The 27,969-nt window shown below is 39.8% G+C and overlaps 1 protein-coding gene across 1 annotated transcript in view; it reads right to left on the bottom strand.

Moving 5' to 3' along the window:
* Nucleotides 1-893: 893 nt before the first annotated feature.
* galnt5 (polypeptide N-acetylgalactosaminyltransferase 5) overlaps nt 894-27,969 on the bottom strand; it is a 47,474-nt gene continuing 20,398 nt past the window's right edge. Inside the window, exons 6-10 of the mRNA XM_079821941.1 lie at nt 9,763-9,880; nt 9,117-9,446; nt 8,892-8,972; nt 8,649-8,792; nt 894-2,991 (exon numbers count right to left, since the gene is read on the bottom strand). Of these exons, the coding sequence (XP_079678067.1) occupies nt 2,854-2,991; nt 8,649-8,792; nt 8,892-8,972; nt 9,117-9,446; nt 9,763-9,880 (811 nt within the window). The 3' untranslated portion in view covers nt 894-2,853. The remainder of the gene's footprint in view (nt 2,992-8,648; nt 8,793-8,891; nt 8,973-9,116; nt 9,447-9,762; nt 9,881-27,969) is intronic.

The following is a 27,969-nucleotide window of genomic DNA, read 5'->3' as shown; positions in this document are numbered from 1 at the left end:
AGACATCATTCATTTTATTATTATTTGAAATATACTCGATGATATAGTGTATAATATAATACAACATTTTAATTCGTTTTTACCTATTTGTTGGGAATTGGAATTGTCCTAACTTTTCCCCCCTATACGGCGCCCCTGATTGTATGCACTGCACACTTCAGAATCTCACCAGAAGTCCTTTTTTGCCTTTACTTTTTGTCTCTTTTATAAGTACTGTGAATCTGGACGTACTAGGGGAGAGTGGGGCACAACCTAACGCGGGGTTAGTTGTAAAACACATGGTTTAACACTTTCCAGACATGCCAGGATGACGAAACTTAGTGTATTTACTAGTTGCCAACACTATATAGAGAAAAAAATGCGTCAAAATTAAAAAATCTTTGGAAGATTTCACTGAACATTTATTTAACCATAGCAAAAGTAAAAATGTCTTTCTTGCGTTCATTTTTCCATCTCTGTTTTTTGGGTTTATTTAAAATAAGACAAATCTGATATTATTATAATCTTATATCTGTTATTTAAGAGTTGAGATAGTTCTTTAATACTGATCTAACAAGCAGAAGACACGAGCCGGGTTTAAATCCCAGTTGCGCAGGTAGGGCATGTTGTAACACTGCATTACATTGTGCCCCTATTAGAAATATGCTGTTATATTCTATACTTTTATGAATTCTATTGAGAAACCATGAGAAAAATGTGAATAAAGACAGTCAATGTTCAGAAATGCTTAATTATTATTATTTTTTGAACTATGCTGTATAGCTGTGTTTTGGGTTTGTTGTCAAACTCAAAAAATAGTTTATTTTTAATGAATTAAAAGATGCCATTATTTTTATTTGAAAAAAAATTTAATAATTGAATTTTGACAAAACATTTTAGTAATTTTTTTTATTAGATCAGATAACATTTTAAGCTGTCATTTGGTCATGTTACATTGTGCCCCTCATGTTACATGTTGTCATATTGCATTCACTTCCATTCTTTCAGGGTAAATCAAGAAAAAAAGTATACACCGTATTAAGGAAACAAAACCACATAATTGTACTAAACGTGTGAAATTAATGTGGGAAAAAATAAATACTCAACAAACTGAGAAAGTCAAAAAGCGTTAGGTTGTGCCCAGCTCTCCCCTTAACAGTGAATTTTGAAGTGGTTTGAATTCTAGAAAACTCACAGACGGCATTTAAATTGCCACACGACTTTGCTGTTTGTCAAAAAACAGTAGGCAATTCCGCCGGGGATTTTTACGTGGGTGGTGGGAGAAAAACAATGATATTCTGGATTCGGACGGCAATAAAATCACTGACAATGATGAAAATACCTTATGACCCCACGAGAAACAATTGCCATCCGAATAGGGCTAAAGCAAGTCATTTTATACCAACTTCAAGATGTGAAAAATGAAATCTTTTGACAGTTTAGAAACAACTAAAACTTTATTGTGAAAAAAATAAAAGGGTATTTAAAAATGAAATATTAAAAAAAAAAAAAACTTTTTTTGTGTGTGTAAATGTTTTGTGCATGTTTTATGGAGGTAAATTTAAGACCTTTTTAAGACCAATTAAAGAAAATGTAAGGAATAAATTGAACAGAACATAACGTCAATATGTTCTCTGAATGTAAATGTCTAAGCACAAAATGTTATATTAGTGACACTTCAAAGTTTGAAAATACAATTCCCAACAGATTCCTTTTACAATAAAATCTTGGGAAAGTTATTTTATGATTAAAACCAGAACAAATATCTGCCAATTGGGTTCATAAAAATCAACTTAATTCAAAAGCAAATAATTTTCATACCCAATGACAGATATTTGTTCTTGTTTTTAAGCATAAACTCCCTTATTTTGTTCAATTTCTCAGAAAACAAGACTTTATTTCTTCATTTTGCATGTCAAGTAAATGTATCTTGATCTAAGGATGTTTTGAATGTGTGCTGGAAAACAAAAATACTGAGGAAGAACATAATTTTCTTTTGCAGTGCATGCAATTTAATTTTGCAATTAAATTTAGGGCCCTAATTAATGTTTTTTGTTTTGTTTTATAGTTTATTCTGTTTAAAATTTTTCTGGACTCTGCTTTATTAGTTAAATTCAATTTTACTGACTTTCATTCATCTTCAGAAAACAAATGAAGATATTTTTAATTAAATTAGAAAGATTTCTGTCCCTCCATTGACAGCCTAAGCAACTTTGAAGCTTCAAAAAGTTCATCAAGAGATTGTAAAACAAATCCATATGAATTAAGTGGTTTATTCCAAATTTTCCAAATTCACTTTATAGGATGAATGAAAGTCTTATGGGTTTGGAATGACATTAAGGTGAAATGATGACAGAATGTAAATTTTTGGGTGAACTTTTGTCCTTTTCATCCAAAATTTAACAAATTCCATGACATTCTGCATTATACAGTGAATTCCATTTTTATGAATGGATTCTGCAATTTTGTTCACGTTTTTTTGCATCGCAGAAATCATAGGGCCCTAATTTAATGTCATGATTTTGAAATTAAGACTTTCAGCTCCAATTTTTGGAGACATTTTTAGGGCCTTAAATTGTGGAAGGTCAAATTAAGACTTTAAGACCTGCCCGGAAACCCTGCCCTGTGTAGGGGCATTTGCTATCAATATCCTAAAGTATTTCCTAAAATATTAATAATCTGAATTGGCAAAAAGAGAGACCTGAATCCTTAATGTTATCCCCAAACATTTATGAGTAAAAAAAAATGCCAATCCCATTTCCTCACACCACACATATTGAAAAAACAAACAAACAAACAACAATAATAAACAAAAAACAATGGACAGAGGAGAAAGTTGTGATGGAGAATATGTGAGTGATATTCTGGAGCATCTCACTGAGCATAGTAGTGTGTGAACTGCCATTTCTGAAAAGTATTGATGGGATCACAGTTCTTTAGGTAGAGGCCAGCTTCAACTCCAGCTTCCAGACAGGTGGGTTGGGAATTGCCCTCTATCATCAAATTCTCCGTCTAGACATGGATATAGAGGGTAAACTTTGGTCAAACAATGATTACACAATTGAACTAAGCACACTTAAATCTTGAGCTAGGTACACAAGAGTACATACAACTAGGGATGCAGGTATTGGTCAGACAAGACAAGATCCCGTCAAGCTCAAAACAAGGACAAAAAAGCACCACAAAAGGTTTAGTGCATTATATTCCAAGTGTTCTGAAGCCATTAAATTTCTTTATTTGAGGAACAGACAGTATATTATGTTGTTAAATTGAAGTTCACGGAAACTCTATCCATCGCAGCAGCTGTCAAATGTCATTCTCCATTCAGCATATTCAAATAGTGTTGCGTATATTTACTACTGTTAGCACAGTATAATTCTCTCCAAGACTCTCTCCAATGTTCCCATTATTATTCATAATCTGAACAAAGGTCAGGGCTGTTTTTTGTTAAAAATGGCCCTTTTACTGGAGTTTATTGGTGATTCTGAATGGTGTGGTACTCACTATCAGATGAAAGGACTGAATAAAACTCATCATTCACACAGTAATTGGAATATAAAACTCAATGATAAATGCTCAGTAAACAGATACTCTCAGTGTTGGGCACAAACAATATAACAAACCTGGGACATTGACTTTCATAGGATTGTTATGGAATCAATGGCCCCATTAACTATTTGCTTACTCATAATCTTCAAAATACGTTCTTTTGTGTTGAGCAGAAGAAAGATATTCATTCAGGTTTGGAACAACTTGAGGGTGAGTAAATTATAATATCCTTTTTATTTTTGGGTGAACTATTCCTTTAAAAATGATAAATGGGTATTAATATAGGTATCATTAATTTTGAGTATATCAAACAGGCAATCTTAGGCTATTCAATCTTTCAATCACATCCTGCCCTTAGGGAGGTATCATATGGGAGTTACACATATGGACTGGCAAATTAAGGCAGTGCAACATATGAAATGTCTCTGGGGTGGCTCCGGCCTAGTTATTGAGGAGACAACACTGGCAGAGACAGACACAGGCTCACCGAGAGGGATACACATATAAAGAATACAAATATGGGATCACCGCAAGGATCACTACATATAGGCACCCAGCCTAGCACAGATTCCACCAATGCATACGAGTTTTAAGCCTGTTGACTTCCAGGGTAATGGAGGAACTCAACACCAACTGGGGAAGTCACTGGAGCAAATAGGTGCATGTATCATAGATGGGGCACATATGGAGCAAGCAGACACTGAGCGGGTTCCTAGTGCTACTGGTGAGTACACGGGAGGATATATCAGATTTACACAAAGGCTATAAAATCTAGCAGAGGTTCAAAGAGTGGTCTCTGAAGTGCCATAAGCACCAGAGACAAGTGCCAAGAGGGTATAGAGTGAGGGAAAGTAGGATTTAACCTTCTCGCACCCCTCAGGAACTTGATGATCAGGTCGTGATTTACCTTCAATTGCATCGTGATGTGCAGCAACATACACTTTCAGGGTGAAGAAAGACAGCCTTCGCTCCAACCCATGCTGTAGAAAGGAAAGGACAGTCCTGACTGGGCATCTCCGGGGGTCTTCCCGGTCGGAAGAGCACAACTCAATGAATAGGTTCCACTTCAAATGCATAGAGGTGACTCGTAGAGGGGGCTCTAGCTGAAGTGATGGTGTCTACCACCGCTCCATCTCTGAGAAAGCAGGTCCCTCCTCAGAGGAATGCCCCAGGGTGGGGTTGTTGTGAGGGGCATGAGTTCTGGGAACCAGGTCTGGTTGGGCCAATAGGGCGCAACTAGCTCGCCCGCCATCTCCTCGTCCTCCCTGACTTTGCACAGTGTCTGTGCGAGAAGGCTCACTGGGAGAAACGCTTACTTGCGTAGGCCCTGGGGCCAGCTGTGTGCCAGTGCATCCGTGCCGAGGATCCCCTCGGTCAGGGAGTAAAACAACTGGCAATGCGACGTGTCCGGAGAGGCAAACAGGTCTACCTGTGCGGCTCTGAAGCGTCTCCAAATCAGCTGGACTGATGAGATGGCGGGCGAGTTGCAACATGCGGCAGGAGCGTAGACTACCCTGGCGGTTGATGTACGCAATGGTCGAAGTGCTGTCCGTACGGATCAGTACATGCTTGCCATGTAGCGTTTATTTTGAAGTGGCCCAGCGCTAGACATACAGCTAGCAACTGTTGTTACTGTTGTTGTAACCAGGCTGTGGCAGAATAGAAATTTGATTCAACAAAAGATTATCCGGGTCGCCCTTCTCAGGGGTGTTTTTTTCCCTGCCAGGGCTCAACATCACAGTAGAACTGGCTGTGCCGGAGTTTGTTTGTTTTTTGCCGCAGGGGACAGACGCCCATGGCGACGAACAGACTGAGGGGCTCTGTCTGGTAGCACGTGGGGGAAAGCTCTTGATTGCCTCAGCCTGCTTCTGAACTGCGGAGAACTGCTAAGCACAGCCCTCAACAGTGTAGTCGAAAAGGTCACCTTGTGAGATGGAGCAATCTAAAAAAAATAAAAAAGCACATTGACGACATCTCACACCTCTGCAAGTTTTAGCCAGGAAGCGCTTCTGGACTACCAGGGTAGACAATGTCTGGCTAAGGGCCTGCGCTGTGACTTTATTATGGTCATTCACCGTGCGCAGTTCCTGCATCTACCCCGGCTCAGAACTACCCTCGTGCATTATTAGTGCTTTGGCCTTCCATAGACTTGCTGGGTGACGATCATGTAAGGCAGTGGTGGCCTGCCAGTAGCACTGCTGCCCCACCATCGAGGGTAGTGAGAGAGGAAAAAATGTTTAATGCAGATTTTGGCACAGTTGGACCAGCAATCCCAACCGGAATCTGCACAGCTTGCAATGCGCTAGAGGAGTGGGGAGCCCATGGAGATGTACTTGGCGGGGAAAGCCCTCACTGTAATCCTCAGGTCACCCAGGCTTATTAGCCGAAGTAGCCTTTTTCTGGTGGCCACCAGAAGAGGAACTAGATCAGGGAATAGGCGAAGGGACCCCACCTCATTTGAGGCACTTGAGTCTCGACCGTGCATCTAGAGCGCTGAACGATGCTCTGGGCTGCAGTGACAACCTGTGCTGTCAGCCGACAGCTCGACGGCACACGACACACAGAGTGCTCAAGCCCTTACGAGAAGGGCAAGACGAACAACGTGGTCATGCTCTCATGAGAGAACATGAGCCACCCACGAAGAGCATGCTTATGCCCAGGCATGTGAGACAGTAATCGTGGCCGTCAAAAGAGGACACAGTGTCACACCTGTGTAACCTCTTCCAGGCAAATACACTCTCTTTGGTGCTGAAGCGCACAGGGGAAATGGCTGCGGCACACAAGCAGGAATTTAGTGCAGCCTGTTGTGTACACTCATACACACTCATACACTGTTGTGTACACTCATACACAACCTCTGTTTAGCTGAATGAACAGCACTCTCATTAAAAGGCACAACTTTGAAGACCACGAACACATCCTATCATGGTATGCCTATGAAAGACGACTGAGCCAATCATATGAAGGTAAAATGATGTCATAAAGAATCGCATGCGCAGGGTAAGTTTTGTGAAAGTGTACATACGATTGCAAGCGTAAATTAAGTTTACATGCGCAAGAGAAGTTTGGTAAAGGTGTAAATCGCCTTTCAAGTGTAAGAAAAAAAATTGCAGCATTTTGATGTTATTCGTAAGTGTAATTCATGTATTGTGAAACTGCAGCTTTATGTTAACACAAAATAAATATGATCTGTATTCTTCTGACTTCCATTTTTCTGCACTTCACTTACACTGTTGACACGTTTCTTTCACCAAAATACGGCCAAAATCATTGCACGACTGTGAACATTGATTTGCAAGCGAAAACAACTGCAAAATAGATTGACCAAACCTAAAAAAGATGGTGTTAATGTTATTGGTTTGATATTGCATTGAAATTGTATATATTATATAATACACCACTGAGCTGATGTTAAAGTTCACAATCAGAACGTTTAACACCCATTCTTTAATACCCATGTAATAATACCATTCTGGTGCAGAATTTTTCAGACCACATCACTGTACATGGTATTTAACACTCAATTATATATTTTGAAATATCATCCTGGTTGCACTGTCAATATTGATTCTGATTACTTTCGTGTGACTGATCAAGCTATTACATGTAGCTAGTATGAATAACAAAATGCTTTTTCTGTGTCGATTTGACTGTAATGCAAAATTGATACTTCAACTTTGACAAAAAGTAGTCTTGAATAATGTCTAAATATACATATCCAAATCTATGCAAAGTTACAAATTATATCGGAATCAAAACCCAGCAGCCAGGGAATACACAGCCATGTTGATATGTTTATATGGATATACAGCCATCTAGAGGTTATACGATGGCATTACAGCTTATCAGCTATTATATGGTGCATAATTTAGAGATGCCCTTAAAATACATGTTACATGAAAAAATATTATAACTAATTTTAGTGAAATAATAATATTAATAATAATTTTGGAACCCCCTCCCCTGATCTGTAGAGAGGTGAAATTATGCATGTAGTGCAGATAGCACAGCAGCATCAAGATTACAAACTAATATCTGCTGAGGATGACGATGATGATGAGCAGGATACATGCACTGAATACACAGCAATTTCTTAACACACCATCTCATAATTCAGTATGAACACATTTAGTCAGCATGGTGCACCGCTTATTAAGCAATCATGATTTATTTATTTATTAACATGTTTGTGTGCATTAAATGTAACATTTCGGCAACGAGAACGATGCTGAACCAAATGAAGATAAAGATGTGTTCTGGCATCTGTGGTGTTTATTGAACCAATCAGATAAGAGTAAATCAAGAGTCAGCGAGAAGCTCATTTGATTGGTTACAGAAGAAGGTGGACCCGCCTTCCTCTTTGCACTTGAAAAACTGAGAGAATGAGTGACAGAATTGTGCCAAAACTGTAAGTGCAGCTAAAAGAAAGACGGAATTGTACAAATCAGTTTATTTTGGGGACTTCTTTGCCCTACGTAGCCTTCACAACAAGTAATTTAGACATTTGCAACAGTTTCGATGTTCACAGGCGTGCAATGATTTTGGCCGTGTTTTGGCGAAAGAAACGTGTCAAAAGTGTAAATGCAGAAAAATGGAAGTCAGAAGAATACAGATCATATTTATTTTGCATTAACATGAAGCTGCAGTTTCACAATACATGAATTACACTTACGAATAACAGTAAAATGCTGCATATATTTTTTTCTTACACTTGAAAGGCGATTTACACCTTTACAAAACTTCTCTTGCACATGCAAATTTAATTTACGCTTGCAATCGTATGTACACTTTCACAAATCTTACCCTGCGCATGCGATTCTTTATGGCATCATTTTACCTTCAAACAATCAGAGTACAACGTTCTGCTCCATGAGAGGACGCATATTACACCTAGGAACATTCTGTGGTTTAGGGTCAGTGACTATTGTTTTCCCGCGGCAGGAAACATTTTACTTCATGAAAGTAGCCTTGAGACATATTTTTGGCTTCAATATTTTGTATTGTGTAGTAACCGTTTAAAAAAAGCAATAAAGGTACTCGAGGCTAGTGCTGTATGGTATATGAATAAGTCACAGCTGAAGGGCATCAATGATGGAGGTTGTATTTTGCCCAGGACTTACCAAAACTTTACCAGACTTGTGCATCCAGCGGAGATGTGGCTTATTGTTGTCACATGGTTCCATGATAATCTGTGTTTCCTGAGGAGCCAAACAGGAAGAGTTCTGTCGAAGCATCCTTAACCAAGTGTAGTTAAATTGTTGACTCTGCAAGGTATGAGAAAGAAATAAGCAGTGCTTTTATGATGAAAGATTATACAGCAGAATAGAATATCCATGTGAATAATACATCTGATTTGGATTTACCTTATTTGTGAGATCACATTTATCAAATAGAAATATGCCATTTTGAAATACCAAACATTTTCTAGCTCCAACATTGAAAATCTGAAAAAAGACAGGAAAATGTCTAAACAGAAAACAATACAAGAAGAATGTCTCTAAAATTAGTGACAGAAGAATTAGACATTCAGCAAATAATACATCCTCTAAAATAAATATTATCTAAAAAAAAAATTATTTTCTACCTACCACTCCTTCAGCTTTGACCAGAGGGGCTTCCAGGTCTGGGTAGACATTCTCCAAGTACCATTTAAAGCTTTTACACTTGAGTTTTTCTCTCAGCTGAATCTGTTCTGTCAGATTTCCTATATCAGTCACACTTTTGTCCAGCAGGTGGTGGTAGCCATGGCCATAAAATAGTTCTTTATATTCATCCAGCCACACCTCTACAACCCTGGCCAAGTTTCTCTCGACTGTCTTCACACGGTCTTTAGGGAACTTGTAAGGATTATCACCGCGGAAGATGTGGCCGACACGTGAGCAGGGGATGATTTCAATCTCGCCACCACACATCCAGATCTACAACACAAATAACAACAGATAATTATCTGCTGCCACTGGGCAATCTATACAGTTATTTCAGTATTGCTCAATAAAGGTTTAAAAGGACGTTTTTTCCCCCAGTTTTAGAGGAAACATAGTTTTTAACTATGAAACATATTTCTGTTTTTCATTAAAAGTCCATGCTGATATGTCTATAAGACTGTGCTCAACAATTTAAGTCTGCATGCAAAGAGAAAAAAAAAGAAGAGAAAAAGCGGCCAATAAACTATTTTATCCAAAAAAAGGTGATCTTTGGTCTCTGGACTGTGCTAATAAGCCTTTGCTAATTTACCTTGAAAGAGATTTCCATGTTTTCCCCACCCCAGACATCCAGGCCTGGGTCGTATGTTCCCAGCTCATAGAAATAGCTCTTATCTATAGAGAAAAGACCCCCTGCCATAACAGGACACCTGTGCAAGAATAAAAACACACCACATATGCTAACTGGCACAAATTATTATTATTTAAAAAAAAAAAAACACCCCCAAAAAACACCTTTATGTTCAGATTGAATACATTTTCTTACATATTACAAAATGATTATGCTAAAAATTTGAACTAAAAGTACACTGATACTACTATGTCTAATATTCCTAATAGTTAATTTGTAAGAGTGTAGTAACTGCATGAACATTGAAAAAAACTATTATACAATAGGGTTTCTCATTTATGAAAGAATCAATGACTATGAATTTTTTTTTTTATGTACAACTTTCTTTTTTCATGAACGGAGATAAGCTGGGGCATCTTATTGTTAAACAAACAAAATAAACAAACTGGGACACAAAACGGAATCTCTTCTGTAAATGAACATCTGCTGACCAATTAAACAGGATATGCTTTATGTAAATCATTACTTATACATATATATATATATAAATATATTGATTTAAACTGACAGAGTGTGTCTGCTTCCCGAACAATGCTAGGAAGACTGTTCCAGAGTTTAGGTGCTAAATAGGGAAAGGATCGACCGCCAGCAGTTGATTTCGGTATTCTCAATATTATCAACTGGCCAGAATTTTGAGACCGTAGTAGACGTGATGGAGTATAATGTGTTAAAAGCTCGCTCAAGTACTGGGGAGCTAAACCATTTAATGCTTTGTAAGTAAAAAGCAAGATTTTAAAATGTATGCAATGTTTAATAGGGAGCCAGTGCAGTGTTGGAACTGGGCTAATATGGTCATACTTTCTGGTTCTAGTAAGAACTCGAGCTGCTGCGTTTTGGACCAGTTGGAGTTTGTTTATTAGTAGGGCTGGGCGATATGGCTGAAAACTGTATCACGATATAAGCGTTTCATATCGGTTGATATCGATAATTATTGATATGTTTTATGACCCATTTAAATAAGGACCAGGAGAAAAATATTTCACATTTAAACATTTTTATTTTAAACATAACCTTCCTCTGATTATAATCCCCTCAGTTATAAAGGCAGAAATGTCAACACAACCATGGGAAACTAAGTCTAAAATCACAATGAACACTTAATTTTCTCCTAACAGTAAGGTGCAGTGCCTCTGTTATTTCTTTGTAACGGTTACCATTTAGATGCTTTGTCATAAGGCACTGATGCAGAGTAACATTACTTCTCCATGTACTTTAAAAGGCTGAATCTTTACCACCCAGTAGAGCATTACAATAATCTAGCCTTGAGGTCATGAACGCATGAACTACCTGTTCAGCATTTTGCATTGAGAGCATGTGCCGTAATTTAGATATGTTTTTAAGATGGTAGAATGCAGTTTTACAGATGCTAGAAATGTGGCTTTCAAATGAGAGATTGGTATCAAAGAGCACACCCAGGTTCCTAACTGACGACGAGGACTTGACAGAGCAGCCATCAAGTGTTAGACAGTATTCTAGGTTGCTACTTGTGGAGCTGTTTTGTCCAATAATTTAAAATATTTTTTTTCTTAATTGAGTTGCAGGAAATTACTAGTCATCCAATTTTTTATATCAGCTATGCATTCCGTTAATCTTGTGAATTGGTAAGTTTCGTCAGGGCGTGAAGAAATATAGAGCTGAGTATCGTCAGCATAACAATGAAAACTAACGCCATGCTTCCTAATGATATCTCCCAGTGGTAGCATGTACAGGGTGAAAAGCAACGGTCCTAACACTGAGCTCTGCGGTACTCCATGCTGAACTTGTGATCGGTGTGACATCTCTTCATTTACTGCTACAAACTGATAACGGTCAGATAGGTATGATTTAAACCATGCCAATGCAATTCCACTAATGCCTAAATCATTTTCAAGTCTATTCAAAAGAATGTTGTGGTTGATAGTATCACAGGGCTCCAGACTAACTTTTTTCACTAGGAGCACAGTGGCCCCCAACTGAAAATTTTAGGGGCACAACCAGAAATTTTAGGGGCGCACACCGTAAATCAACATGCTAACCAAATCTACTAATTTCCACTGTATTACTAATAGGGATCGGTATTGTTAAGGTTTTAATAGTATTACTACTCTTACCGATACTGCTTATTGATCCGTTACTTTAACAGTATTCTTACCGGTTCTTTTTATTATACTTTATATATATTTATATATATATATATATATATATATATATATATATATATATATATATATATATATATATATATATATATATATATATATATATATAAAACATAATTAAGAACATAATTAACATGGCTTTATAATCTGAAAAGTAAAATATCTATAGCAAAAGAAACCGCAAAGTTTGAACAAAAATATAAAACATCTATTTGTAAATGGACCAGTGTGCAGGCATTCGGAAGGTCTGCTAACATTAATATTACAGTAAAGAACAAACCTACACAGAAATCTAATAAAGTAATGAAATGTAAAATAACACTGCATAGTTTTCACTGTATAAATTGATAGATTAATGCTTATAAAAGCTAAAGTTATTAATTCAAGAGATGTGAATATTTTCTATTTGCCTTTTGTTCGATTCGAATTAATGTCTCAATCGTCAGCAGGTTTATTAGACGCTGCCCCTTTAAGACCGATCGATTGTAGAACTAATAATATCATATTCTCCTATTTCTCCAAACTATTTACGCCCATTTAAGATATAAACTGTTAAAATAACTACTCTCCAATCCGTTCATTTTGACACCGGCTATTTGTTGTTTATTTGATGGTTTAGACGCGCACACGAAGCCTAAAATATTAAGTGCAAGTCGGTCCATTTCGCAGCACACACACATAAGCCGCATTGAAGTTGGAAACAGCGTCTCTTGCGCGGATTATTGTGCATTTAATAGCTCTTTATTATCAAACACATCCCGCAGTTTAGCAACAGTAGAGACTGCAGTTTACAACAATCACTGAATCTGACGTTTAGTTTAGGTTTAGGGAGAAATGACAGCGCAAGGCTGTGAAGGGAAGGATGAGCTCGACGAACACGGCTATAGGAATAGTTTTACCTCATACCATCTTTTTATAATTCTTGGAAGCCAAAATCGAAAATAAAATTAGATTAATATCACAGCACATCCCTAAAGTTTAAGCAGACTAAAGTTTTGTTTAGTTCTTGGCCATCGTCACTCATTAAGCTGACTGTGGTGTTGTGTTCGCTGTAGCTCCACGTGAGAGCTCGCTCGCTTTCTCTCTCTTCTGGATTGCATTTGCAAATGGCAAAAATGCCACGGACAAATGGTTTAATATTCTCTCATATAGAAACGGCTGGCAAAGATAGAATTTGCCAGACATAACGTCTATCAATTATAATTAGTAAGTGTATTTTCTGAATTTCTCCAGTACCGACAGTAGGCAAATTTACTGGTCGCACATGTGCGACTGGATGTAAAATTCAGTCGCACACTCTCAAATTTTAGTCGCAAAATGCGACCATTTAGTCGCACTCTGGAGCCCTGTATCAAATGCAGCGCTAAGATCGAGTAACACTACAGTTTTTTACAATCACTTAGTTACTATTTTCAGAACCTTGATGCCATTTTTCACAACTCTAGACACAAAACTCACAACCAATGATCAAAATGCACATTTTTCAAAACTCTAACCCTTTTCTCAATTGCTTGGATACAATACACATAAAACTTAGATCATTTGTTCATTCAACAAAAATCACCTGTTCAATATGACACAACTTAACATCAAATTACTACTATTTCAAAAGGCAATTCACACATTACATTTCAAATGAGTGTCTATTCATTTCCTTACAATGATCTAACTATCAATTGATACAACTGCTCAAAATGATAAGTAACTGTTGCATTACTCTTAATGAATAGTTGTATGGAAACAGACAAACAATCTTCCATGTTTACAGTAAATCATGAACAGTTTGTTCAATGTTTGTTCAATCATGAAAGTTTCAAGATAACGAGATTCCTTGTCACTAATAAGTGTGAAGCATGAACCAATTAGACTACAATACCCATGGATGTAGCCTACAGTAATATTTTACTGTATCATAATGCTTCATCAGACACTGTGTCTATGGTCCCAAATACTGTTACACCTTTTCAGACTATTTACAGTATTGACAGCACTGCACTGTATTCAGGCCCTTGTAATTGCTTGTCCAATTCTGCCAACTCGTTACTAATGATTGAGTGCACTTTGTGGAATGAGTATATAAAGAGTTGATTGGGATCCAATTGCAAGAGCGTAGGGATATGTAACATGGAGCCAGCAGGTGATCCAGGTCACAATGGAGGTCAAGCAGTGGTGGGAGGAAGACGAGGAAGACGTGTTGGTCAAAGGAATGGCAGGGGACAGGCACCCCTTCTGAGAGGTGGTCGTGGGCCTCGTTTGAGAGGTGTGGGGGAACGTGGTAGAGGACAGGCACCCCTTTTGAGAGGTGGTCGTGGGCCTCGTTTGAGAGGTGTGGGGGAACGTGGTAGAGGACAGGCACCCCTTTTGAGAGGTGGTCGTGGGCCTCGTTTGAGAGGTGTGGGGGAACGTGGTAGAGGACAAGACCACGGACCAAGACAGCGGCAGCAACAGCATAGAGTGTCCAATGAAATTCGGGCAATAGTTGTAGACCATGTCATAAATCATGGCATGACAATGACTGAGGCGGCTGCAATGATTCAACCAAACCTCAGAAGGTCAACCGTGGCCTCAATAATCAGAACATTCCGCAATGAGAACCGGTAAGTTATCAGCATGCACTAAACATTATGCTACTCTCAATTGTCAAATGACTGCATACCAACGTGTATCACAGAATAGGTGATGTGACCAAGTGTCTTCTTACTCTAATTTTCCCTGTAGAATTGAGACCAGGCCAAATAGTGGAGGCAGAGGCAAAATTCTAACTGACCAACAGGAGCAGGCTGTGGTCGATTTGGTTCGGGCCAGAAGTGATATTCGCCTTACAGAAATTCGCCAGCATATCTTGGACAATGAAGACATGTTCAACAATGTGGGATCCATAAGTTTGCCGACTATTGCACGCATACTGAAAAGGCACCAGGTATCTATAAAACAACTATATCATGTGCCTTTCGAAAGAAATGCAGACAGAGTGAAGCAAATGAGGACTGAGTATGTTCAGGTGAGTTCAGTTTCAAGATGGCTGTTGTAAAAACATTCCCCAAAATTCTACATTGTACAGTATCTCTAAATCTCTTTCCAAAATGTATTTTTAGAGGGTGATGGAGCTGGATGCTGATGACGACCATCACAAATTTATATATTTGGATGAGGCAGGTTTTAATCTGGCCAAGACAAGGAGGAGAGGTCGGACTTTCATTGGCCAGCGGGCAACCATCCAAGTACCTGGACAACGTGGGGCCAACATCACCATGTGTGCGGCTATATCAGAAGATGGTGTGGTGGGACGCAGACCTCATATTGGACCATATAATGCAGATCTCCTTGTCACCTTTCTTGATGAGCTCGATCAGGTTTGTAGAGCTGAAGGTGTGACCTATGTCATTGTGTGGAACAATGTCAGGTTCCATCATGCTCATGTGGTGCAAGCATGGTTTCAGGCCCATGCACAATTTACCACCCTGTATTTAACCCCATACTCTCCCTTCCTTAACCCGATTGAGGAATTTTTCTCCGCATGGAGATGGAAGGTTCATGATAGGCACCCTCATGAACAAGTCACTCTTCTCCAGGCGATGGATGAAGCCTGCAATGACATTACAGTAGACCAGTGTCAGGCCTGGATTCGCCATGCACGAAGGTTTTTCCCAAGATGTTTGACTAATGAAAACATCCATTGTGATGTAGATGAGAACCTGTGGCCAAATCCACTACACAGAGTTGATGACAATGCAGAAGTACAGTAATCACTCATGTTTTGTTTCTAGTACAAGCAAGCAAGAACACTACATTTGATGTTTTACAGTACTGTCTTTTCTTTTCTATTTGTAGCAATTATGGACGCAGACATATAGATGAGTTAATCTTCCAATGATTCGATCAAATTAACATCCTTTTCAACAAAGCACAATTCAGCTCCAGGAAATCGATCATCATCACGAGGGAGATGGGGGCTTGATTCTGCCCCTGAGCTACTAGTTCTGACATCCTATGGACTCGCCACCAAACTCAGTTAAAGGAGGACAAAGGGCTCGTGGTTGTCACAAGACAAAGAAACAACCAGACCTCTGTCTTTGCAATGACCGGTAAATTAACTCCACGACACAGCTAAAACTCCAAGCAAGCTCACAGAAACTGTTAGCTTATGGAGTACATCAAATAACTGATTATTGGACTTTCATTCAAATAGCCTTCGACATAACTTGTTAGTGTGTTTACAACTAATACACGTTAGTTAGACTATTAGGCATGTATATTACTCACAATTCATGCAATTATGTAACTATTGAATGAGTGGATGAAAAAGCATTGTGTTTGATACCGGTGTGTTCGTATGGGTATAATCCAACAGATGAGCTGAATGAAATCTTTATAGAATTGATCATGTCCTTATAGTAAGAAATTAGGTCTAAATTTACTCTCTGCTTAAGAGCAGGAAACTAAATTCTATAGTTAACCCAATTTTGTGGGAGGGGTGGAGACACAGTCACCCCTGAAGCCTAATTGGCCAGAACCCATCCAGGGGATGGGCAAATGTTTGAGTTTAATCTCAGAACACGAACGAAAAGTTCAGTTCTGTCTGCAGTTCTGTCTACAGTTCTGTACAGTTCAGACCAGAAGCAGTGCAGAGTTCAGCTCAAGTTCGGTTCCAGTTCGGTTCGAGCTGGTTCGCGGCCTGTTCGCAGTTCAGAGATGATCTAAGTCCTAGCAGTTTGACCAGAGTGAGTTCTGAACGGAGCTCCCAGGAGACGGTCTGACTATCGTGACAGACCAACATCAGAGAAAATGGGTTAACAACGATTTCATTCAGGCCATCTGCTTTTCTCTCACTTTCCTTTCTTTTACTTAAAGTTTATTTTATTTCCGTTAAGTCTCGGGTTCTGTTAAGTTTCGCCGCAAAAGTCTCTCAACAACGAGTTTCTAACAGCGCGCTCCAACTTCAAACAACGCCCACAAGACTTTCATCCAGCCGCCAACACGCCACGTGGTTGGCTTCCCCAGACGTCGACCAGACCTTCAGCGAATCAAAGATCCGGGAAAATCCCTGTACAGCCAGGAAAAGGGAATCCCCCTTGTCAGACCACACGCAAAACCCAAACGCAAGTAACGCCTTTTTGATTCCAAGCTGAACTGGTGCATTAGATCAAATGTAATAACCCTGCCTAAGAAACGATAGGAGGTTAAATTACTGATCAATGGTTTCTTCAGGTCATGTTTCATAAATGCATAGATTGCTTAGGATTTCATAATTTCTCTCTCTTAGAACTTATTCTTTCCTCACCTTCTTCCTTTCTGCAACGTGTGAATGTGCGAGCGTGTGTTTATGTTAGATATTAGTTTGATGTGTTAGATTAATCAATAAAGTTCCGTTTGTATTCAAAGATAACTGTTCTTGTGTTATGTGCTTATCAATTTAATGTCTTGAACTGCCGATCTAAGTTACCTGGCTGTTAAATAGTGTTTCACTATTGTTCGGATATTAATATCCGCTGCAGAGTTGATATTTACGGCCCGTTCAAATGAACGCTAGAAGAGTCATTTGCTCGGCTGTAAAATAGACTCTCAAAATTCCCTATGAATTCATTAAATTCATTCATTTGAGCTAAATATACATGTTTCCCTTTAACAGAGCCCCCTTTAAGTCCTTACATATCGGCGGACGAATAAGTTAAGGTGTAAACATTAATTCTGAATTATTTATAATATATAGTGTCATTCGAGTCTTTCATTTTAATTCAGTTCCCCGTTGAGTTATTATTTTATCTGACTCATAGTCGCTACAGTATTTTGGTGGAAAACGCGGGGCAGTTTAACCTAAATTATAAGCATATAAATCGAGATTTTATCTTTGAATTACATTTTGAGAGATCAGACCGCTAGCGTCTGTCTGTGTGTGCGCGCGCTCGTGACGCAAGCTGCGCGCGCGCGCGCGCGCCTATTTGAAAGCTGTGTTGAATGAATGAGGAACGCTGTGTAACCCAAGTCTGTCCCTGTTCTAAAACTGCATTAAAGTAATTTAAGATCTGAGATCTCACACTATACGATAAGGTAAGAATTAAGCGTGTTCCTTAATTTCTAGAATGCCTCGTTTATAGCCGAATTGATGTCATTGCGTGTTCCAGTGTCATTAAACAGCTAACGTTATACGTATATTAGTCAGCCAGAGAACTGAACGAACTTAAACTGCATAAATTGAAATACCCTGCGAGGAATAATCTCCTCACAGCGCGGTCAGATCAAGCGTGTTCCTTGATCGATGTATTAAAGCCTTATTTATAGCTAATTCAGTGCGTGTTCCACTGTAATTCGAAGAGCTATATCTTCCCTGTGCTAATGTTAAGCAGTTAAAGCTTGCCGGTGTGTATATCCATCTCGTAAAAACACTGCGTGTCCCAGTGTGATTTAAGGGAGAATGATTTGAACCCAAGTAAAGCTGACATTGATAGAATCAACAGTAGAAGAAACCCTGTGGTTCTATATGCACATAGATCCGCCGAGATCAATAGTGTTCTATTTACAGCGCAAAACTGTAACATTGAACTGTAACTGTAAAGTTTAATCTCACTCTTAACAAACTGAGTGAAAAGCCCCACAGAGCAAGACCAGCTACGAGTGGTGTTCCTTATTTTGATTTTCATTGTTGAAATGTGCCGACGTTTCACGTAATACACTCGATTGCACGTGCTAAACTTATGTGTAACTTTACAGGGTGAAAAGCGCTGACTTTTCTAGTTACTCCTAACTGTATCCCCTGTCTGCAATTCACATGTTTGCCGCTAGCGTTTGTTTGTCGCCATAGTCACGACTGCGGCACGGAAGTCAACCAGTGCTTCCGGATAAACTCACCGCATGCGCAGTGCGTCGAAGCCATATTTGTAAACAAACCTTACGGTAGCTAACAGCTACAGGCTAAGCTAATCGAAGCAGTTGTTTACATTGAAGCCTAAATGCTAAAGCTTTAGCATTAGTTTTAGGTATCAACCGTATTAACATACGTGTAAATGCAGTGTCTGTTTGAGTCACTTTAAAGTGATTTAACCATTTAAACACCTCAACTTTATGTACACTGTTGGTCTTTCTTACTTTTCTCTTATCTTTCTAATACATTACGTTATACTCTACTTTAAGGGAAATATTGGTTCACAATTGTTAGTTACTTTACCTACATTTTACTTGAAGAGGAAAGATACTGGTTTGCAATTATTAATTGTTAAGTTTGAATTTAATGAAAGAAAAAATTCAAGATTCATTCCTCAAAGTCATGTAAAATGATTTTAAAGTTATTCTAACTATTCTGGAATTTACTCATTTTCAGAATTTCTCATTGAGACCCAATTACTTTAGGTATTCGTCTGGAACTTTAGAAGTTCAAGTGAACCACTAAATTGATATCTATTACCAAAACCTTTTGGACTCACACTTATTCATTATTTTTATTGCGTTATACCCTCCTTTATCCCCTCTTCCTATTGTAGCTATTCACTTAGCCACTCTATTTTATTTACTCATTTATCTCTTTATTTAACTTCCCTTTTTGTAACTGTGGGATTACAAATTTTAGAAAGTACATTGCATTTAGGATTTTAGGTAAAAATGATGATGTCAGATGAATTAGTCTGCTACGCAAATCTCCCAGACCTGTTTTACTGACTTCAAAGGCTCTAACAAGAGTCTCCTTTCCTGCCAGACCTGTTATTCTCTATTGTGTTTTAAATGAGTCAAAGCCCACCTTTGGGAGCCCAGCCCAGACATTGATCTTTTATGGCTCTTTGGCCTGGCTAGTATCAGCATGCGAATAGCTATGCTGATTCAATGGGACTGGTAGGGATTTCATAGTAGGGTGTGTCTTTTACCGACACAACATATGCATTTCCTTTGTTTGAATGTCTCCTCCTCTGCTGTATAACCACTCCCCCTAACATGTAGATAAATTGCCTTATTTTGTACTGTTAAAATCAGACTGTTTTCGGACGACCTGCATGACAGAAGGTTCTCATTAAAAGAATAATTCTGTCTTGATCTGACGTCTCCTGGTCTATTCTTCAACAAACAACTGAAGTTCACAACATAACCTAGCTTGGGAGCAACACACCTGAGCCTCAATAGGAGACAGTGCCAGATTCCTACGAGTTTCAAAATAAATCAGAGACAATCCTCATTGACTAAATATTTATTTTGGGTGATTAGTTGACCATCAACTATCAACTTTATACTCGTAGTCAGACAAAGGCTTCAGAGCCATTTGTGGGGCCGGATCTCCTTGCTTTCCTCCCTTCTCCTCACGTCTTCCCTGTTCTGTCCTGCTCTATTCAATTTTATTCTTCATATTTATAGGGAACAAGCCTGGAAGAATCATTGATCATTTCTAAAAGAAAGAGAAAGATAATTCTTCCCAGAGAAACAAACCAGTAGGCATTTGATTGGTAATCAAACCCTCCTTTGTTCTCCATGCTTTCCCTGCATTTGTAAACGCAATTTAAAATTTTGACATATCTAAGTTCATTTAACAGAGACAAGTGTTGAGCCACCGTCGCCTTCAACGCATCCCTGCGTAAGCGGTCCGCCTGTAAGGTGGCGTCAATCCTGTCAGACTAAGGAAAGAGGTATCAGCATTGTTATTGTATTATTTTACTCTGTAACATAAACAATAATATTGCTTCTGTTTTGAAAAAAGATTTTCATTGATAGGAAGTAGTTATAGAAAAAAAGGAACTTTTTCTCCCAGTGAAAGTTATTTTTGTTTCTTTCAATTAAAATAGGTTTTTAACCTTTTTTCTCTTCCTCCCTTACTAAGCTGAGTGACATAGTCCTCGCATCACGATTTGGAAACAGCTTTTCATTGATAGAATTTTCTTTTAAGAAAAAAAAGAAATTCTCCAAGTGAAAAGAAAATTGTTTCAATCTATTGAGATTTGTTTTAACCCTTTTCTCTCTCTTTCCCTTACCTAGTTGAGTGACAAAGCCTTCACATCACTAGCCTACCTGTCTACACTGAGACCAACACATAGTCGTCACCACACGCCACTATTGGGGTACAATCACTGAAACGACACTTAGCTGTTCCACCACACATAGGCTTATACCCCACACAGATCTGTGTCAGTCTCTTCTCCCAGCGTACCAACATGTCGCAGACGACAAACCCCACTGCCCAAAGGGAAGATGTGGACGCCTGTCTCAGAGGCATTACAGACAGCCTCACACCAAAGACAATTGAACTGTTATTATTTTTAATAATAATCATGATTCTGAGAAGGTTCCTGACACATGATTCAAGCCAGAACAACAACCACATGGAACTAGCCAAGATCACCTGTTCCCTAAGCAACGCCTTCACAGCCCAGCTGAAACTAAGCGACAGGCACATCATCCACCTTCAAGAGGAGCTGACACGTGCCCAAAACCGCATAGACAAGCTGGAAGTGAAAGTCCAGGACGACTTCAAGCGTCAGACCACTGAGTTCCTGAGAGAGCTGATGCACACTCAACGCTGCACAGACCAGCTCAAGGCTAAAGCTCAAGACAAACTCAAAGTGCCTGACGAAGTGGAGCAAGAAACAAAGAAACCAGTTGACAAGCTCCAAGAAGCCCTTGCAGTCGCTGAACGCGACAAACAAGAGTCAAAGACTGCACATAAACACCTGTTAAACCAACTCCAGTCTGCTGAACATCAGCTAGAGAAAGCCAACGCTGATATTAAAAACCAGAACTCTAAAATCAATGCTCTGGAAGACCACCTTGAAAGGTACAGCACTGAGATGGACCATCTGATCCGACAGCGAGACGACGCCAACGACGAGCTCTACGCGGTCAGATATGAACTCAATCATGCTGTCAAACAGAGACCAGAGCCAAGAAGGGATAGAACTCCCTCAGCATCACTACTGCTGAGTAGAACACAGTCTTCCTTCCAAGAACTGCCATACAACGGAAGAAGTGAATGGCCGCAACCCAAAGCGTCACCAGCCTTCACCACAGAACTTGTCCCTGCCAACAAAAGAGAGCTCATCCAAGCAGACTCCGAACCTGCACAAAAGATGACCTTTGGAAACCTCGACAAGCTCGCTAAGAACATCACCCAGTTCAACCCAAACTCCACGGAGGGCCGCGACATCCAGGCCTACCTCCGAGATATTGACTTCTACCTAGAGGCAAGACCTCAGGTGACCGACCGAGACAGGTTATACCTCCTCAGAGCCACATCCAGTCACGAGGTACGAAGCTTTCTAGATCGGCAACCTGTTCACGTAAAGTACAACTACCAGCTACTACGTGAGACGCTGACCCAAGAATTCACAGGCCCAGAGTCTGAACACGGTCTGTTAATCGCCTGGGAAACCAAACAAGGTCGACAAGAGACTCCCCAAGCCTACTACGGCCGTTTCCGACAAGCCTACTTTGGTGCATATAACGAACCTGAACTTGAAGAGGAGGTGAACTTCAAAACCATCTTCCTGAGAAACTTGCACCCTGGAGTGAGTCGTCATCTAGGCATCATGGCCTGCCCAGACACGATGACAATCCAACAGCTGCGTGACCTGACACACAAGGCCTACATCAAACAAAAGATGGCCTCAAAGAAAGATTTGAAAACATCCACAGTGTCAAACTCCGTCAGCCAAGACCCAAGCCTTGCACTGGACGACACCCAGTGGCATGACTACACTACAGTCCATCTTAAAGAGTACAGAGAACGTGACTCCCATGACAGCTACCACACCAACTGCTTGGAAAAGCCATGGGACCAGCCTCGCTTCTCAAGAAACCCTAAAGATGCCAAAGACCATCGTCATCCCACACATTCCAGAGCATCTAACGTGGGTAAGCGACGACAAAACCCACCTCGGCACCACTCAGTTAAGCACAGCACTGAGTACGCCGAAGAACAAGACTCTCATAGCAGTGCCAGATCCAAACAACCAGACGGCCGTGGGCACAAGCAAAGCAGCGACTCACAAGAAGTCATGCAGCTATTGAGAGAATCCCTCAAATGCCATGAAGAGGACAGGAAATGGGAAGTCAGATTCTGATTGACACGCCTTCCAGGAAAGGGGGGACCAAAAACAAACTAGAACAGATCTGACCATACATCCACTAACGTTACATACACTACATAACTTACATACTCGCTAACATACAGAAGTTAACCACATCTGCCAGGGAAAACATTCAGCAAACATGTTCTTCCCACAGGTAGAAACTAGCTTAGCATGGACCCGGCTACACTCATCATAGGAAACATTGCACAATCTACCCAACAGGTAGAACACCTCTCATTAAGTTAGGGTACACGACACCTTAGCTGCACGAGTAGTTGTAGGCAAGACCTAGAGACACTCAACTGTTTTGTTTTGTTTCACCTCTTCCTTCCCTCTCCTTCTTCTTTTATTAGGTAAAATGCCTGTCTACCCCATAAGGGTCAAGGTCACGATATAGGGATTGATGCACCACGCCTAATATCGGCAGGCCACCTTTGAACCAATGTGAGCTAGAGAGCTCCATGATTAAGAGGTCACCTCATTTGTACCACAAATGATGTCACCACGTCATGAAGAAAGGTACAACGGTCTCAACCTAGTACGATTTAGAAGTGAAGAAAACAAAGAAAACAAAAGTTAAACACAGAATTTGGTCAAAGAGTCACCGTACCGAACCAAATTAGAACAACACCAAAGTTAAACTACATTACGTCGACACGATAAACCGAGGAACGTTAAAACGTAAACTTCAAGTTAACCTTAAGTTTAAAGTTTAAAACTGTTAGTACTCGAATAATCTAAGGCCCTGCACCAGTACAGTGGCCAATCATGGAGGTGTTGTCTTGTTGTTTGTTGTGTATTGTGTCTGCTTCTTCTCCCTGTGCTTCTACCGCGTTCGCCGATGTCTTCATCCCAACACATCGCCTAACGAAGGGGGGATATGTAGCAATTATGGACGCAGACATATAGATGAGTTAATCTTCCAATGATTCGATCAAATTAACATCCTTTTCAACAAAGCACAATTCAGCTCCAGGAAATCGATCATCATCACGAGGGAGATGGGGGCTTGATTCTGCCCCTGAGCTACTAGTTCTGACTTCCTATGGACTCGCCACCAAACTCAGTTAAAGGGGTGGTAAAACACATTCTTTTGAAGGCTTGACTGTGTTTGTGGGGTGCACTGTAACATGTGTTCATGCTTCATTTAAAAAAAAAATTGCCTTATTTTTCATATATTTGACCTTTATTCTACACTGCTCTGTCCCTCCTTGTAAAACGGTCTGATGCTTTCCGGGTTGTATGAAGCCAGTCCCTCAAAAATACGCGATGGGCTCTGATTGGTTAGCTGGCCCAGTGTTGTGATTCGCTAAACGCCTAGTGCACGTATGTCGGAAACGTCACGCCCCTTCCCTTTATCGGAGGCTGTGCTTTGGTCAGTGTTAGAAACAACGGCGTCAATAAAACCATACCAATCTGAGCCCGAATCAGACCCAGAACATTTGAGTGAAGATGATCGAGCAGAACCTGTTCAGTCCTCAAGAGTAAAGACTGCGGATAGTGATCGCTACTGAATGGCACTTTAACTTTTGTATTTTTAGAACGATTATAGCCAAATATCTGTCACAAGAACTAACCCAAAACAAACACTAAGCACTGGCTTAAACTAGTAAGTTAGCCAAATCACACACAGAACCATGTTTAGCATGCCTGTAGATAAACAATACATAAAAGCTCTAATCAAAGAATCATTTACACTAATGCCAGGTTCGCTGTTGAGATTTTAACGTTAGTGTTTGTAACGATAGGTGTTCGTCGGATAACGTTAAGTATGAATGAGCATTTAACAGACTGGTTTGCAGAACAGCGTTGTCATCTGTTTACTTCCTTGCTACAACCTATTACAGGAAAACACATCGATGAAAAATAAATCAGACTTACAGGTTGTGGCCCGTGAACAGCTTCTGTTTGTAAATCCAGCTTTCAGGACAAGCCGTTGTTGTGCATATCCTGTATTGAACTCGCGAAGTTTGTGGAAGTTTGTGTTGTCCTCCGTGAAATGTGCAGCGCGCGCGTCATGCATCCACGCACCGGCAGTGTTTTTTTCACGCAGCTGACGTTGTGCAAATCCGGCATTGAAATCGAAGACGGTGGATGCAGGGAGCCCTGCGCGCGCCTGATTCCCCGCTGTCTCAAACACACGTGCATATAACATGCTGTATGTTAAACGCTCTGCAACGCACCCCCGTCCCTATGAAGGCTGAACAGAGCAAGTACCCCAGACCTGCAATCCGGATGAAAATAACAGCGTTTCCTCGGCATCGCGGCAACAACACTCCAGCCTGACTATACCACAACAGCGCCGCGATACAAAATGGCCTCACCCCCCCCTTATTTCATATTCCCCGGAGGAGGGGTTTATGTAAATATTGGGCCTGGTGATGTCAGCAAAACCTGGGTGAATGTGTAGTAGTCCCTAGCGGCCGTTTGCTGTAGTCCTTAGAAACTGATTTCTTTAAAAGCAAATATCTCCCTTTGCTTTAAACTTTGAACGTTGTAACTTTGCAGATGTTGTTTATGCTCAAGCAGCAACATTACACGTTAGCTAAAGTTAGAATAGTGAAATCGTGGTTTACCACCCCTTTAAAGGAGGACAAAGGGCTCGTGGTTGTCACAAGACAAAGAAACAACCAGACCTCTGTCTTTGCAATGACCGGTAAATTAACTCCACGACACCGCTAAAACTCCAAGCAAGCTCACAGAAACTGTTAGCTTATGGAGTACATCAAATAACTGATTATTGGACTTTCATTCAAATAGCCTTCGACATAACTTGTTAGTGTGTTTACAACTAATACACGTTAGTTAGACTATTAGGCATGTATATTACTCACAATTCATGCAATTATGTAACTATTGAATGAGTGGATGAAAAAGCATTGTGTTTGATACCGGTGTGTTCGTATGGGTATAATCCAACAGATGAGCTGAATGAAATCTTTATAGAATTGATCATGTCCTTATAGTAAGAAATTAGGTCTAAATTTACTCTCTGCTTAAGAGCAGGAAACTAAATTCTATAGTTAACCCAATTTTGTGGGAGGGGTGGAGACACAGTCACCCCTGAAGCCTAATTGGCCAGAACCCATCCAGGGGATGGGCAAATGTTTGAGTTTAATCTCAGAACACGAACGAAAAGTTCAGTTCTGTCTGCAGTTCTGTCTACAGTTCTGTACAGTTCAGACCAGAAGCAGTGCAGAGTTCAGCTCAAGTTCGGTTCCAGTTCGGTTCGAGCTGGTTTGCGGCCTGTTCGCAGTTCAGAGATGATCTAAGTCCTAGCAGTTTGACCAGAGTGAGTTCTGAACGGAGCTCCCAGGAGACGGTCTGACTATCGTGACAGACCAACATCAGAGAAAATGGGTTAACAACGATTTCATTCAGGCCATCTGCTTCTCTCTCACTTTCCTTTCTTTTACTTAAAGTTTATTTTATTTCCGTTAAGTCTCGGGTTCTGTTAAGTTTCGCCGCAAAAGTCTCTCAACAACGAGTTTCTAACAGCGCGCTCCAACTTCAAACAACGCCCACAAGACTTTCATCCAGCCGCCAACACGCCACGTGGTTGGCTTCCCCAGACGTCGACCAGACCTTCAGCGAATCAAAGATCCGGGAAAATCCCTGTACAGCCAGGAAAAGGGAATCCCCCTTGTCAGACCACACGCAAAACCCAAACGCAAGTAAAGCCTTTTTGATTCCAAGCTGAACTGGTGCATTAGATCAAATGTAATAACCCTGCCTAAGAAACGATAGGAGGTTAAATTACTGATCAATGGTTTCTTCAGGTCATGTTTCATAAATGCATAGATTGCTTAGGATTTCATAATTTCTCTCTCTTAGAACTTATTCTTTCCTCACCTTCTTCCTTTCTGCAACGTGTGAATGTGCGAGCGTGTGTTTATGTTAGATATTAGTTTGATGTGTTAGATTAATCAATAAAGTTCCGTTTGTATTCAAAGATAACTGTTCTTGTGTTATGTGCTTATCAATTTAATGTCTTGAACTGCCGATCTAAGTTACCTGGCTGTTAAATAGTGTTTCACTATTGTTCGGATATTAATATCCGCTGCAGAGTTGATATTTACGGCCCGTTCAAATGAACGCTAGAAGAGTCATTTGCTTGGCTGTAAAATAGACTCTCAAAATTCCCTATGAATTCATTAAATTCATTCATTTGAGCTAAATATACATGTTTCCCTTTAACAGAGCCCCCTTTAAGTCCTTACATATCGGCGGACGAATAAGTTAAGGCGTAAACATTAATTCTGAATTATTTATAATATATAGTGTCATTCGAGTCTTTCATTTTAATTCAGTTCCCCATTGAGTTATTATTTTATCTGACTCATAGTCGCTACATATTTCATAGATAATTATTTTTGATGATTAGTTTTATAAATAAACCTATGTTGTGATTGTACTGTAGTTTTGCATCAATATATTAAAAACTTTGTTCAATGATTCCACTGTCTGTAGTATTCTCTCTACTACTGCAGTACTTTTACAGAGATTTACTGTACATGTAGTACCATAATGAAACCTGTATCACTTATTTTGTTCTACAATATTTAATGATTGTACGAACAATAACACAGTGAAACTATCAGTTGCTTCTGTGTGGGTGATCTATAGTTATGTTTCAATGGTATTTCACAGTAAATTTGTTTTTTGAACCAATGATTGTGCAAGTGCAAGATTTCTTTAAAGATGTGAATGCACAATGTAATGTTTTGAACATTAGATAGCCTGTGTTACAAGTGATAACCGTTTTGTGTCTAGAGTTGTGAAAAATGGCATCAAGGTTCTGAAAATAGTAACTAAGTGATTGTAAAAAACTGTAATAGAGAGATCGGATGATAAGAGTAAATCATTTGTAACTCTGATGAGAGCAGTCTCAGTGCTATGATACGGTCTAAATCCTGACTGGAAATCCTCAC

The sequence above is a fragment of the Gobio gobio genome (genome assembly GCF_949357685.1).
Source record: "Gobio gobio genome assembly, chromosome: 7".
NCBI classification, from domain to species: domain Eukaryota; kingdom Metazoa; phylum Chordata; class Actinopteri; order Cypriniformes; family Gobionidae; genus Gobio; species Gobio gobio.
The sequence above is the reverse complement of the archived record's forward strand: the minus strand, read 5'-3'. Positions and strand labels throughout refer to the sequence as shown.